The sequence below is a fragment of the Parus major genome, chromosome 4 (assembly GCF_001522545.3).
Source record: "Parus major isolate Abel chromosome 4, Parus_major1.1, whole genome shotgun sequence".
In the NCBI taxonomy this organism is placed as follows: domain Eukaryota; kingdom Metazoa; phylum Chordata; class Aves; order Passeriformes; family Paridae; genus Parus; species Parus major.
This window is the reverse complement of record NC_031771.1, coordinates 20287741-20302048: the sequence shown is the minus strand read 5'-3', so window position 1 is coordinate 20302048 and position 14308 is coordinate 20287741. Positions and strand designations below refer to the sequence as shown.

At 38.8% G+C, this 14308-nt stretch overlaps 1 protein-coding gene across 3 annotated transcripts in view; it reads left to right on the top strand.

Annotated features, from left to right (window-relative positions):
• The window catches only part of PPP3CA (protein phosphatase 3 catalytic subunit alpha), a 173847-nt gene extending 161543 nt beyond the window's left edge, over positions 1 to 12304 (top strand). For 2 of the 3 annotated variants that reach the window (XM_015624827.1, XM_015624829.1), the window contains 4 exons: positions 644 to 728; positions 4545 to 4642; positions 7325 to 7354; positions 10552 to 12304. In XM_015624827.1, coding sequence (XP_015480313.1) covers positions 644 to 728; positions 4545 to 4642; positions 7325 to 7354; positions 10552 to 10745 — 407 coding nt within the window. In that variant the 3' untranslated portion in view covers positions 10746 to 12304. The remainder of the gene's footprint in view (positions 1 to 643; positions 729 to 4544; positions 4643 to 7324; positions 7355 to 10551) is intronic. The other variant, XM_015624828.1, reaches the window with a different exon arrangement.
• The last annotated feature ends 2004 nt before the right edge of the window (positions 12305 to 14308 follow it).

Genomic DNA, 14308 nt, shown 5'->3' with positions numbered 1-14308 from the left:
AGTGATGTCTGAACAGGCAGCAGTTGTCAGGCAGCATCCACACAAGTCCAGGTTAGCTGTCCTGCAGGAACCTTTAGGAGAAATCTTTGTGATGTATGTGGTTATGATCCTGAAAATTAATGAAACTGGTTTTCTGAGTATACCAGAATATTTTACTGGGGATGTGGGGGATCCTTTGTAATAAGTACTGTTCGCTTTTTCCATTCATGTGGTTCTCTCTTGCGTGTACAGATTTTGATGATATCCAAGTAACAAATGCACCTCAAACTCAGCCAAATTGTAGTCTGTACTGCACTATACTTTTTTTTTTAAGGCAGAGTGCTGTGTGAGTTTACAAATTTCAAAGCAGTTGCAATTTTGAGCAAGCCATAGTGGTGATTAGAAGGAAGTTGCTCTGTGGAACTCTCTTAGCCCCTGCCAGCCAGTACAATCCCTACTGTCTCATGCTCGTTTCCAGGATTCTGCCCTTAGGTTTTATTATCTCTTAAATAATTTTTAACTAGGAATGAGAAAAATAGTGTTTTCAGTTTTGACTACAAATGTGGCTTAGTTTGGCAAACTGTAGCATTAATATGATGTTTCTTGTATTTAGTGATGAATTGTTTACAAATCCCTATAACTGTTTTTAATATCTTTTCCATAGGAGCAACAGCTGCTGCTCGAAAGGAGGTTATAAGAAACAAGATACGAGCAATAGGAAAAATGGCTAGAGTTTTCTCAGTGTTAAGGTAAGGTTTTGTGCTGATTTAGTTTTTTTTTAGTGTTGAAGGATCTCTTTGAATGGTTACTTAGAGCACTCGACTGTTAATCAAACAGCAAATTTGCTATTCTAGTATACCACCCAACTGAGTTCTACTGCAACCCTTTAGAGATTGTTTTATTTATACAATGCTGCCATTTCTTTTGGCTCTGAATAGTCTTCCTCAGGGCTTTTGCTTAATATAAAACAGACAAACAAAAGACATCAGCAAAAAAAATTCCAATTACCATTTTTAAAGACTTTTGTTCACCAGGTGTACTAATTAGCTTTTAGCCACTGTGAGGCAAGTGTTAAATGTGGAGAAAGGGTATGTTATACATCACCTCTTGTTAAAAAAGAAGTCTGTTGTCACACTTAGTCACCCACAGATGTTGCTAGAGCCACAAATAAAGATGACTAAAGATGAAAGCATTAGGGTCATTTACCTAGAAATCCAGGAAATGGTTGTGCAGGCAACAGCAACTTGTTCCTTTGGGCTGCACTTCCCCAAACACATGAACATGAGTAACTAATTGCTACCCAATGTTTAGAGCTCTCCATTTGATGTCTCTGAGCAGAAGAGAAAACATGCTGTACTGTGCTGAAGTCTAAATATAGAAAATACAGTTCTCTTTCCCTTTCAGCAGAGGGATTTTTTTCCTCAGGAAGCTGTATGTTGGTCTGCTGTTGATGGCTATTATGCTCAGTGAAAAATCAAGGGTGTTCTAAAACAATTACTGTTATGATTACATGATTGATGTGAGAAGAATAAATAAAACAGTTTCTTGAAGAATATGCTATTTAATTTCTGTAGAAACTGTTCAACTTGCTTGCTTTGAATGCAGCATGCCAGCAGTGGGCAGGTTTTCTGTAGGACTTTGCATGGGCACAGCAGCTCACCCACGCCTTGCAGATTGCAGCAGCATAGCTTTAAATAGCAAACTGAGATGGAGGACTTTGTACCTGGGGTTCCCAAAGTGTTACGAGTGACTTAGTGGTGATGCATGAGCTACTTCAAAGTGGTACCCATAAAAAAATAAAAGCTGGCATCATGCCTTTTCCCTAAACAAGATGGGGGAGCAATCAAATGTTTCCACCTGCTCTGTACCAAGTCTGGCAGAGAGCCTGGAGGTGGCTGCCGCCACCTAAAAAAGCACAACTATTTTTCTCTAATGATAGTTAAGCAAACAAAGTTTGGGAAACTTGGCTTTCTCCCATAACCTTGAACCACAGGTTTTGGATTGACTGTATTCTGCTGTGAACCACCTTTTTAAATATAGGATTAATTCACAATAATTAATTCTACTTTAATAAGCAGAATGATCGGAAATTGGATAATCAGCTGATAAATTTATTTGGGGTTTTACAACTCACAGATGATTGACATCAGCCATGTGTCAGACTTTTTCAAAGGGATCTGTAGGGCAGAAGATTTCAATGGTTTCAAGGGTAGAAGAGAGATGCAGAATAATTCCTGCATGTGCTCTGTCTACAAAGATATGTATAAGCCTCATATCTTAAGTCTACCCCAGGCAAAACCAGCTCAGCCTTTTACAGCTCTTGATTATTGATGGTCCTGAAAACTTTGCAGGGAAGACTGAAGATGAAGAGTAGATTTTTTCTCCCTTACCTTTAACTAGCAAATACAGCACATCTTCACTGTGATGCAAGGCATATTGGGTAATTCAGTAAATAAACAGGTACCTGCAAAGCCTGGTTTTGGTGCCCAGTCTTCCAGGGGGATGAGTGACATTTCATCCCAGCAACCACTGGGAATACCTGTTCTCTTTTTCCTGAGAAAGGCTAATTCTCCTCATCTAGGTGGCAGGCTGCTGGACAGCAAAAATTTCACAAGGTAATCTTGCAAGTACTGTTCCTATAGAAAAGCCTGGGGTATTTTTTCTGTCTTACCAGCATAATCCATGTAAGACACGAGTGTGAAGTAATTGTGTGTAACCCTAAGACTGCAGCAGCACCATCTTCTAGCATCTATCTATGTACCAACCTGTTCTGGAAACCTTTGAAGTTCCTATTTGAGTCATTGTGTTTTATGGAATTTATTTCACTAATTCTTGAAAAGCTTCTGAGTTTCTGAATGACTACCACTTAATCTGACCATCTGCAAAGGACTTGGTCATCTCTTCTTTGGGCTGGAGTGGTCCCTTTCCTTGAGGATGTAACTTGAATGTAAAGCTGAAATAATTTCAGCCATTTTAATGTAAAAAATTAGATATCAAAATAATGTTGTATTGAGTTTCAAATGTTATAAACGAGCTTTGATGAAAATGTAGAAAGATTTTCTTTAGCTAAATGGAAGTCTTCTTGATTCCTTGTCATTGCCTGTCTCCAGCTTGCTTTCTCAAGTCTGACTTTTCTTTTGGTATATTTAGATTGGAGAGAGGTAAATAAAATACTTAATCAGTCTATTATCCTTTTTTTTGAAATAGAAATAAATTACATCAAATAGAAATTAAGGAACACTAAAGGCTAAAACATCCTGATATTTGCGACACACATCTTGTGGATATGCAGTTTAAAGATAACAAAAATACAGTCAGTATATTTAGCCCATGAGGGTGAAGCTAAAAGTGCCATTGCAGTTCAATTAAAAAAAAAAAATTATATATATATATATATATATATGTAATGTACTGAAAATTGAGAGAAAGCGAAAGCTTTGCTGGGTAACTGTTGATGATAAAAATACTGTGTTAATTCTGAAAATATTTTGCTCTTGAATTAGCAACTTGTAAGCAAAATGGTCACAATTTCATTTTGACTATTATATCATGAAAAGTGAGTGCAAGCAGAATTATTTTCAAGCTAAAAATAGAACTTGAAGAGTATATGTAGTAGGTAAACAAGAATTGTTTAAAATACGTGAGTCATTCAGGACATGTAGATACAAAGAAAATTTTAAGTAGTAGAATTGCTGAGAGACAGTTTTTATAGACAAAACCACATTATCCTCAAGTGAATGTGCAACTAAATTCTGTCTTTGTATTTGCTTCCTCCAGCTTAATGGCATTATATACTTCAAAGTAAAGCACTTCAAAATGGGTTTTTCTTAAGGAATTGGGGTCAATTTTGCTGCTGAGAAAGTATGTCATCACAGGCAGCATTACAGCCCTTGTAGCCTTACTTAAAGGTTTCTCTGGATAGTGCTGTTGTATTCCTCTTGCAATGTATTTAAAAACTCTGTTTTAAAACTGCATTTGGAGCCCAGCAAAGCATATTTCAGTTTCCTAAAACAATTGTCTTGAATCCATATTATTTTTAGCATGCAAAATTATTAAGGACAGTGCTAGCAACGATGGAAGTGCTTATTAATTTTAATGAGCTTTTAGCTGCCTTTCTTTAAGTGGATGGTGATCATCAATAAATAATGCACCTGCCTGCTAGTGTAGACAAGAGCAAACTAACAGTTTAATTTGATTTTGGACCACACAGTGAAAAATGCCTAAATGCATTGTTGGCAATATCTGATCCTTCCTGTCCTCCTCCTCTCAGGTTTGGGTTTACAGACATACTGTTCCATAGGTGCAGGTTATGGTGTTAACTACAGTAGGGGAGTTGCACATGGTGTGATGCAGAGGTTAACCATGTACACAGCAGTGAAGGGGACTTGACTGAATTTGCTGATTCACAACAAATTCAGTCCATCTTAGCAAGGAGATTGGAGATGACAAAATCGTTGCAGGGCATGTATAGCTTAAGATGTCTAAAATGTGCCCTATGTCTTCTTAAAAAGACGTTTGATTACTTTTGGTGGTTTTATTTTTCATTTCTTTTTTAACTTTTGCAGAGAAGAGAGTGAGAGTGTGCTGACGCTGAAAGGTTTGACTCCAACAGGAATGCTGCCCAGTGGTGTGCTCTCTGGAGGAAAACAAACACTGCAAAGTGGTAAGCCTGTTTGCCTTGTGTCTTGTCCTGTGTAAAAAATACAAGTGGTTTTCAACTGCAGAACCTAAGAAAAGTAGCCATAGCTGTCTCAAAAATAAAACAACAAAGGACAGAAAAAAAACCCAGGCAGTTTGTTGTCCTGGAGCATTTGTGAGCAATTCATGTAAGGCCACTTCTCAAGACTTAATACATACCATCAATTTTCAGAGAAAAGGGGGGAGGGGGGGACCCCCTGAAAATCAACTGTCTAAAATGGTGGCTCAGCATTGTATATGAAATGTAGTCTTTTCAGAGTTTGGAGCATCTTTTGGGGTTTTTTTTTCTTTTTTAAGTGCGGCCCTTGATACATGGAGTACTGAAGGTTCAGCTTAGCTAATAACACTCAAACTCTTATTTTATCTGATTTGTTCTTCCTCACAGAGAATCACCAATGGAAAATAGCTCTAGAATTAGATTTTCTCTCCTAGAAATTCTAGGTGACAGCATGAGAACATTTCCACTCTGATTTAAGCCCAAGTGAAGGGAGGCAAACACTGTGCTTGCCTTGTACACAAACACAATACAGATTGTCAGTTTTATACCAAGTGCTTCTTGTTACAGGAAATTGGTAAGTCTATAGTAGGGCTGCCTTTGTTTCCTTTTGGAATAAGGAGAGCAAATTATTCAATTTATTACTGGAAGCTCTCCTTTTTTTTTATGTGTGTATTGCTGTAGAGTATATTGCAGGTACATATAAAGGTCTTTCATTTATTGAGGTTCTGTTGGCAGTAGATGTAAGAAATAGAAATGCTTTATAACCTTGACACAGTCTCAGCCTCTTGTTTTCCTGTTTCCTTCTTGGAGCATTCTTCCTCTGTATTTTTCCCTTTACTGTCTCTTTTATCTAGAAGATTCAGATATATGGTGGTAAACGTCCTTTTCCTCTTTTTTCCCTTCTCTTTTTTCTTGTTGATGACTTTGTGTGTTATGGACATAGTAACGTTCTGCTTTGAAAATGCTGCAATATGATTTCACAGGAGGCATTTCTCAATGGGTTTGTGGTTTTCACCTAGGCTTTTCTCCTCATAGTTGCTTTACATTTGTCAGAAAATTTGGTCCAAGGAAACTGCTATTGTTGCCCTGGCAAAATATTAGGAATAGAAATGAATTTAAGAAAATTGCCAAATGTTCTTGTTACAATGGCTAAAAGGAAACTCTCCTCATACTGCAGTATTCTGGCTCAGTAAAACATTACTATACACAAGCTTCTGCATCAGTTAACACATAGTACCCCATTCACCAAATACTCTGAACTTCACATAGTTTCTGTTAAGCTCTCATATTGCCATATGTATTAACAGAAAATATGAGTAGTATGTTCTGTTGTGGAAGTATACATTTTAGTCATCATTTTTTCTAATGTTTCAGTGCTGGTTTGGATCTGGTTATTCATTTTAATTTCTCATCCTAGTTATCATGTTTGCTTTTCTTTTAAGTTTGTGTTGGTTTTGTTCCTCGTTTTTTGGCCATCTCTCTTGCTCTGCTGCCTGAGAGGCATAGACTTACCTTGGTGCATGAGGGTTAAATCCTCTCATTTCCCCATGCAGCAAGATAATAGTATAGATATTTTACAATATATCTTAATCCATATTCAACATTTTAACTGGGGTGGGAGAAAAAAAAAAAAAAAGTTCGGGTTTTATGTACGGGAAAACAAGACAAAAAAGAAGAGAAGACTTCCTAAAAACTTTACTTCTTGAGCTATTCTCTAAACCAGAGAAACTCTTGAAAATCAAAATGTCTTTTAAAATATTTGCTATATTGGATTACATTTAATGATTCGCATCAGCTTCTAAATCTCTGTAAAAAAAAATGCATACCAAAGCTGATGGGTAAAATTCAAATGAAAGTATGTGTTCAAGAACAATTAATGGTTTCACAACAGTGAAATGGTATTCATAACATTGCAGCAATCTCCCGGTTACAAGCTCTGCTCTCCCCGACCAGGCTTTGCAACTTTGGAGGTCCAACAGTCAATCTTACATCTGCATCCATTGATTTACATAAAATATTAGCAACATGTTGTTTTTCAGAGACTGGCTTGATAAAAAGAAAGTTTACAGATGGAGAAGACTGGGCAAGGTTGCAAACAAAGGCAAAGCTTTCTGAGCATCCCATGCTGTGGGGATGTTTCTTTTAGTCAGGAGAGAAAAAAAAATAATTCTGTAAAGTTGTATATAGAATTCCTTTGCCTTGTACTGGCATTGGTACTTTTCAGCTAATATTGCAAGTTGTATGAATTTTGTGCAATGGCTTTATGCCATTTTCTGTTCTCTTTTGAAGGGCAAGTCAAACTGCTCTTACTGAGAGCTGGGACAATTATATAATGACCTTTTCAGGTCAGATGTGCACTATGGAAGATATTTACCTTTTGTAGTTCTTTTGAGTCAAAAGAAAACTTCTTAAATGTGTCTTTAACTTTCAGTTTGTGGAACTTCTGCTTTAAAACAAACTCTAGCTTAATTCAATTTGCAAATTATTGTTTTTGTGTAAACATTTCTCTGTGTGTCTGTTTTGCCAAAATCCAGCACTTACAGTAACATTAGTGTTGTAGCTCCTTTGCTATTCACTGACTTGTTCTTAGAGTTAAAATCCTCTGCTCATTTTTTCTCATTCGTTTTGCTACCCCTTTCTTCTCTTCAGCTACTGTTGAGGCTATTGAGGCTGATGAAGGTAAATTGGCCAGTCCCCTTTCTGTTGGTGCCACAACAGATAAGGGCTCTGCTGGGTGTATTCATTTTGCTGTAGCTTGTACAGATTGTGTGGGTGTTGGGCTAACAATTGTGGCTCGGTATTAACCAAAATGTAATTGCTTTAAAGGGGAAAGTGTTTTTTGGTTTTTCTTTCTGTTGCTGCTGTTGAGGTTTTTTTCTTTCTGTAAGTCACAAACACGTTGGAATTGCTGTATGTTGAACTAAGCACTGAGTAATGTCACAGGAGAAGATCAGGGAACTTGGATTTCACGGGACATAACTTGGCAGCAGCTCGTAAATGCTTTGTGACACATAGCTCAAAAGCTCTGCGCTGGAGGCTGGCTCAAACTATCCTCAGCAATTTCTGGTCAAGGAAAACACATAGCTTTTTATATATTCTCTCCTTCTGTTATTCTTTCTTTTCCCTTTTTTCTTTATTTATGCTTCAGTTTGTTTCCTTGCTTTTAGGTCACTAATAAAAAAAATTTATTGGTCTTTTGTTATAGTACAGCATGTTTCTGTTTCCCTTTAAAAGTAAAACAACATGAGACATTTGTCTGCAAGATGTCTGCTTCTCTTGGTAGTGGCAGTTTACACACTGGTTATTTACATTAGAGCAGCCATTAACACAGGCACCATTTTAGCTGCATATAAAGTGACTGGCTGCCTTGGAAGATTTCTGAATGTTGAAGTATTGAAAACTGGTGTTTTGTTGATAGACTTCTAATTTAACCCTTAACAATTTTTAACACTTCAGTTAAAATCTTAAGTAGCCATGTATTGCAATGCAGATGTACAGTATTTGTTCAGTATTATAAAGTTTTGGAAGACAAATTTTCAGAATTCCCCTTTAAAACAAAATTCTTCAGTTGTATTTTGTTCTTGCCCCTCTCAAATTTTCTGTGGGTACTTTTTTTTAGTTATTTAAAAAAAAAAAAATCCAGTTATTGTTGTCCTTTGGTAAGATGTGCCCTTTCGGCCTGTTGAATTTGTTTTTGAATTTTGTAAAGCAGTGAATAAAATTACCGAACAAGCAAGTAAGAGAAAATACAACTGCTTTCTAAATAGCAGTGAGTAAGCTGCTATTTATGTTGGAATTATCTATTCCTATCGGCAATCTCTAATCTGCAGTGTGCATTCTTGTTGACAGTTTGGCTGTTTTCTGTGATTTTCTGTGACTATGTGTTGTGTTTTAGTAGACTCTCAATGTAACCTGCTAATATTCGTTGTCTGACCAGCAACTACAGCAGAGCACCTTCCTTAGTGTTACAGACAATAATGTGTCTACTGGAAATACAATCCCTTAACGTGCCCCTGTGCCAGCAATATGCACCCCTCAAGTTAATTCTTGGTTTGCCATCCTTGCTAGTTAGACACCGTCACCATAGTCACAGCTACTGCTCTACACAGGTGAAGCTTCTGATGGAGGAGAAGTTTCACCCTTTACCAGTTGTCCTTCAGGGCCAATAACACCAACTGGGCTGTGCTGCTGGCAAGCTCTAGGACACGGAAACTGCTTCAGCTTCAATGCAGCCATCCATTAAAGTATTGCTTTAAGGGATTGGCATGGGTGCTTGTTAGACATCTTCATTTTGTGGTAGAAGGTAAATAAAATAAAAAAAAAAAAAAGCCAACCGAAAAGGCAAACCTTAAGAAAACTCACTGTACAACCTGTTCTGTTTTCACTGCTCTGTCCCTGCTCATTTGATCACCATTATGTTGTTGTTTTTCTAAGTTGAAGTATAATACATGTTAAAAGCCATGCACTCCACAAAGTTCCAATATAACATTTGTGAAACTAGCTAAAGAACTAAATCCTGAGGCAAACAGGATCTATCAATTTTCACAGGAAAGGTGGCACAATCAGCATGAAAATGCCTTTTCTTGCTCCCCACTAAATACAAGGAGTGGTAGCTTGGTACCAGGGATGTTCTGGGGTTTGGGGTGTGTTAGCTTTTTTTTAACAGAAGTTACCAGCATGTCCAGAATCGGGACGTCGTATTGGAAGGAGAGTATTTGGGGGTAAAGAGAAGAGAAAAGGGGAGAAGGATTACTGAATTCGATCTCTGAAACTCCCCTACCGTTTCTCTTTGGGGAGTTTGCAGTTTCCTGGTACTAACGCACCATTTCTGCTCTATGGCACATTATGATAGAGGCCTAGCAGAAATTCCAGTTCTGGAAGTGCAGTGCATTGATTTGGTACCGATAAGAGAAAAAATACACAGAAGCCTGTGACAAATTATCTACGGGGCTGTGACCTGCTGTTTGCCTACAGTGCTTTTTTTCTTTTTTGCTTTAAATCTAAAGATCTTCAACACTTCAATTAGAGAATAAAATTAAATAAAAATCACAGTCTGTGAATACATCTCTCAGCCTTTGGCTTCCTTCTGAGGTTAGTGTGGCCTCACCAATGTTGCTGCTAAAAGGCAGATAGATCAAAACTCCTCAGGATCAGTTGGAACTTTGGTCCTTTGTCAGTGTGTTTCCTAAGGTAAACTGTATAGCTGTTCCCAAATGACAGTATCCGTGACCTGTGTTGCACAGTGTTCCTGCTGTTTGACTCAAGCTGCTTTCTAGAAGTCCAGGGTTGTATCAGGGAGGATAACTGCCCCAAAAAATCAATAAGCAGCTCACCTGTGTTGAGAACAGAAGGCAGCTTGTTGTAGGGTAACCCCAGATCTTCCCTAGCTTCAATGTATGTCCCACAAAGTGGCCTCACCATGTCGTCACCATCTGGAAGTATCCAGCACTTTTTGCATGATCTTTGAAGGTCAGGTGGGAGTTTTGCCTGATGAAGGGGCATTAGGGCAAGGCATGATGTCCTTAAGACTGTAAGTGATGACAGAAAATGCCAAGTCACCAGCTCATGGCTGTGCCCTCAGCACGGTTCCAAAGTGCAAACTGTAGTTTCATGTCAGCGTCTTGGTGTTCTAAACTGAGCCCCAGTGGACAAAAAAATACTGGAAGTTGATTGTGTTGAGAACAACAGTTGTGTTGGAAGGGATGGTGGTGGTGAACCCCCAGCTCTTTCTGAGTGTGGTAAGGAGTTGGTGGTGGTGTCAGAACTTCTCATTGCCGCCTTCCCAAGAAGGACTCTCGCACTTGTTGCTAAATTGGGGGAAAAGCTGCTGAGAGTTTTATCTTGCTAATTTTATTTTTCAATAATCCTTTATTTAGCTATCAAAGGATTTTCACCCCAGCATAAGATCACTAGCTTCGAAGAGGCCAAAGGCTTAGATCGAATTAATGAGCGAATGCCTCCGCGCAGAGACGTGCCATCCGATGCCAACCTTAACTCCATCAACAAGGCAATCTCCACAGAGACTAATGGCACGGACAGCAACGGCAGTAATAGCAGCAATATCCAGTGACCACTGTCCGGGAGGGGGGTTGAGCTGCAGGGCGCGATGGGGTTGCTGCACATCAGCAATGGGATGTTCTTGCCTCTGATAATAGCTTACTTGCTCTGGGGGCCAGGTGTTGGATTCAGTTTACAAAAATCATCAACAAAGAGATCGTCAACTTTAATTTGGTGGGAGGGCGGGTGGGGGAGAGACACCTCCTTTGGATATGCCTTTAAATGCTTGTAGAAAAATGGAAGCTCATGCTGGTATATATTGCAAAGTTAGGGGAATGAACATGTTTTCCTACTACATTGGGAACGTCTAGCTATGTTACTGAAAGGCCTTTTATTATGTTACTGGACATGAAAACTTTGTTTAATTTCTTACTAACTATTGTACGTTTACAGTTGCAGCACTCAACATCTACAACATCGAAACATTTTTAACAAAATGTACAAACTAAATAAGGACTATTTATTGATAATGTTTTGCTACTCTTGTCAGACAATGGCTATGAAATAAATTAGGCACTCTTTAAAAATATAGAGAAAAAAAGAAAAAAAAAAGTTGGAAATTTGTTTAAAATGCCAAAAAAAAAAAAAAAGAGCGAGAGAGAGAGTGAGAGAGAGAGCGAGAGCGACAGTTTAATTTTGTACAGATTATGCTTACCTCAGGTTTCTTTAGTGTGCTTCAATGCCCTTCTTTAAATATAACACCTTACTAATTTGGCAGCAATTATCTTTTTCTTTGTTAAAAAAAAAAAACTGGAATAATAACATTTATCTTTTTTTGCTGTTTATATTTAGGGGGGTTTGGTTTGGGAGGTTTTCTGGGGTTTTTTTGGTAAAACAAGTCTTGGTTGTGGCTTGCTGAATTTAAATATTTATGAGTGGTGCATTTTTAAGTATAGTGAACAAGACACCATATTAAGTGCAGTGAAAAGCATCTATATTCTGTAAAAATCTGCCTATGCATGTTTTTTAAGAAAAAAATGGCTGTATAGGCCTGTATGGGACTGTAATGCGCTTAGTGGTCTGACTTATACTGGAAATGTATGTATACTGGCGTACTTTATATTCTCTAAAAAGAAAATGCTTAATGCCTTTGAAATTTTGTAATCAAAAAAAAGCTTTGAAAAATCTAAGGGGGGAGAGTATTCTTAAAGTTTTTAACATAAGCTTGTCAGTGCACATATAGATGGGTAGCATGTTTAGCAAACCTTGTGAAATTTAAATAAGTTTGTAGTTACATGTGAAATTCTAAATGCATGATAACTGTTAATGTCATAATGGTTTAGTCATTTTGTTCTGTTTTGTCATGTGCCACAAAATGTGTAATTTTTTCACTTTTTTCCCTTTGTATATCAGTTACGGGTTTCAACTGGTTCATTCTAAAAAAGAAAAGGAAACAAAACAAACAGTCCATTGATATTTTTTAACAATTGTATAAGTGCCCAAGTAATTCACTACAGCCTACAGCCTTGCCTTTGTAATTTGACTTCGAAATGTTGGCAATCAAAGCATGCACTTGTAACAATGAAAGAAGCATTTTATATTACTACTCAATAAAAATGTGCATGAACTTAAGCATTCCTCCCTTTCTTGCTGTCTCAGTGGCAGAAGCGCGCAGACACCGCACGTGTGTGCTTCTTGCTCTCTTTTGCTTTGGACAGGAGAAGACCGCTGGTGTAAGAGATGAGTGACTTGTTTCACAATTCAAGGTCAGTTCTTTAGTAAGAAATGAAGCCATGTATTACCCAGCTGCTGTAGCCTACTGAATGTCTGCAGACTTCCCCCCGGGTCTGGTTAGAACATTGGGTTTTCACTAAAATGAGTTGGATGTAACCCACAAGTAGAGTGCACAAGAAAACAAGCCCTTTGTATGCTTTCCCCTTGTCTGAAGTGTTTGAAAAGGTCGAGTGTCATTTACAATTACAATTTTATTTCAAATGCTCTCTCTTTTAGTCAGAGAAGAACTGTCAAAGCTCAGCCTTCTCACTTTCTCCCTAACTGTGCTCAGCATCCTTCCCAAGTCCATCATCCTGCGAAGAACTGACAGATGATGCCAAATAGTGCAGTGATGTGGGTATTGCTTCAGTCCTTCTTTCAGGTACCATTATTAAATATAGGCTCACTGCCTGCTTTCTTACATGTTTTTCCCACTTTAGCTCTTGCTAATTTTTACAAAATATGGCAGGTGGCAAAAATAAAGAGGTTTCATAATATCTGGGACTATTTTGGATGTAATTTCTCATTTCAGATGGTGTAGAGGTACAGCACAAACACATAGAGTCTGTGTGTTCATCTGCCGGGCGGAGCTGTTTGTCCCTCTGGTTCACGGGCACGGTGACAGTTTGCGTGAGCGCTTTGCTTGCCCGCTGAGCCCTGCGTGCGTGCTCTCTGAGCACCACGGGTCACCTGAGGTAAGTTCTTCCCTGAGACGCCCTGTGCCGCACACAGCAGCACTGCTGGGCAGCACAGCAGCGTCTGCTGTCTGCTTGCATTTCATTTGGGCCCTGGCAGTTCCACCAGCGAGTCTGACAGTAAGAAAGGGGGTTTTCTGCTCAGCAGTGACCGTGCGTATGTCTCTCAGTTGGTAGATTTAACCCAAAAGATCCGTGCTGCAAATCGGAGGTGGGCATGGAAATGTCTGTTGTAGTTGCTGGAGAGTTCATTAGATAGGCAAGTGTCTTGTCTTTGAAAAGACATGTGTCTGCTAAGGAAGGCAGAACCCTCCCTTGAAATGTAAAAAATGTAACCGCCCTTCCTTCCCCAAAGAATTATTATAATCTTGAAACCAAAGTGCTCTCAGGTAACGATATGGGAAAAGGAATAACAGTTCATTACTAGGAAAATTAAAATTAAAAATGCAGTAGTACAAAAAAGAAAACCAATAAAAAAACAACTCACTGACAGAGGCTGAATACAGCCCGACACCCTGTTAGTCAGGGTGTTGGTAGCAGTCCAATTAAATGGTGGCTTCAGTCCTCCTGGAGTGACAGGTGTGGTTCTGTTCAAGCAATGATCCATAGAAGGGTGTAGTTTTCTTCTGAAGGTCCAGGGCTGTAGATGGTTCCAGTCTTTCCTCTGGGAATCCAGTGGAGAAAGGCTGCCTGTGGTGTTCTGAGTCTCAGATTATATCCAGGTAGGAATGCTTGGCTCCTCCCCCTGGGTGGAGCATTTTACAGTGGGATGATGTAATTTTATCAGTCATGCAGTGAGACTCAGTGGATGATTAACAGACAAGATCCCCCTGGAGGGAGGATGGGTCATGGAAGAGATAAATAACACTGCCCCACCTGGTTTTAACAGATGGTAATAGAATACTTACTTTTGATTGCATTTTGCATTGCAACCTAGGACAGCAAGTCAGCCCAGGATGAGTGATCCACTAGGGAATGTACAAAGTGTCTGGTCACAACAGGGATTTTGGAACTTTTTACATCTGAGAAGAATGAAGTGTCTGGAGCAGGCAAAATAGGAGTGTCCTGTGTATCCAGGTAGGACGGCTTGGCTCCTTCCTGAAGCAAGCCCTGCCGTCCTACTGTGGGGCAGTTTCTAGATGGCTCCAAGAGATAGTCTAAGCTATAC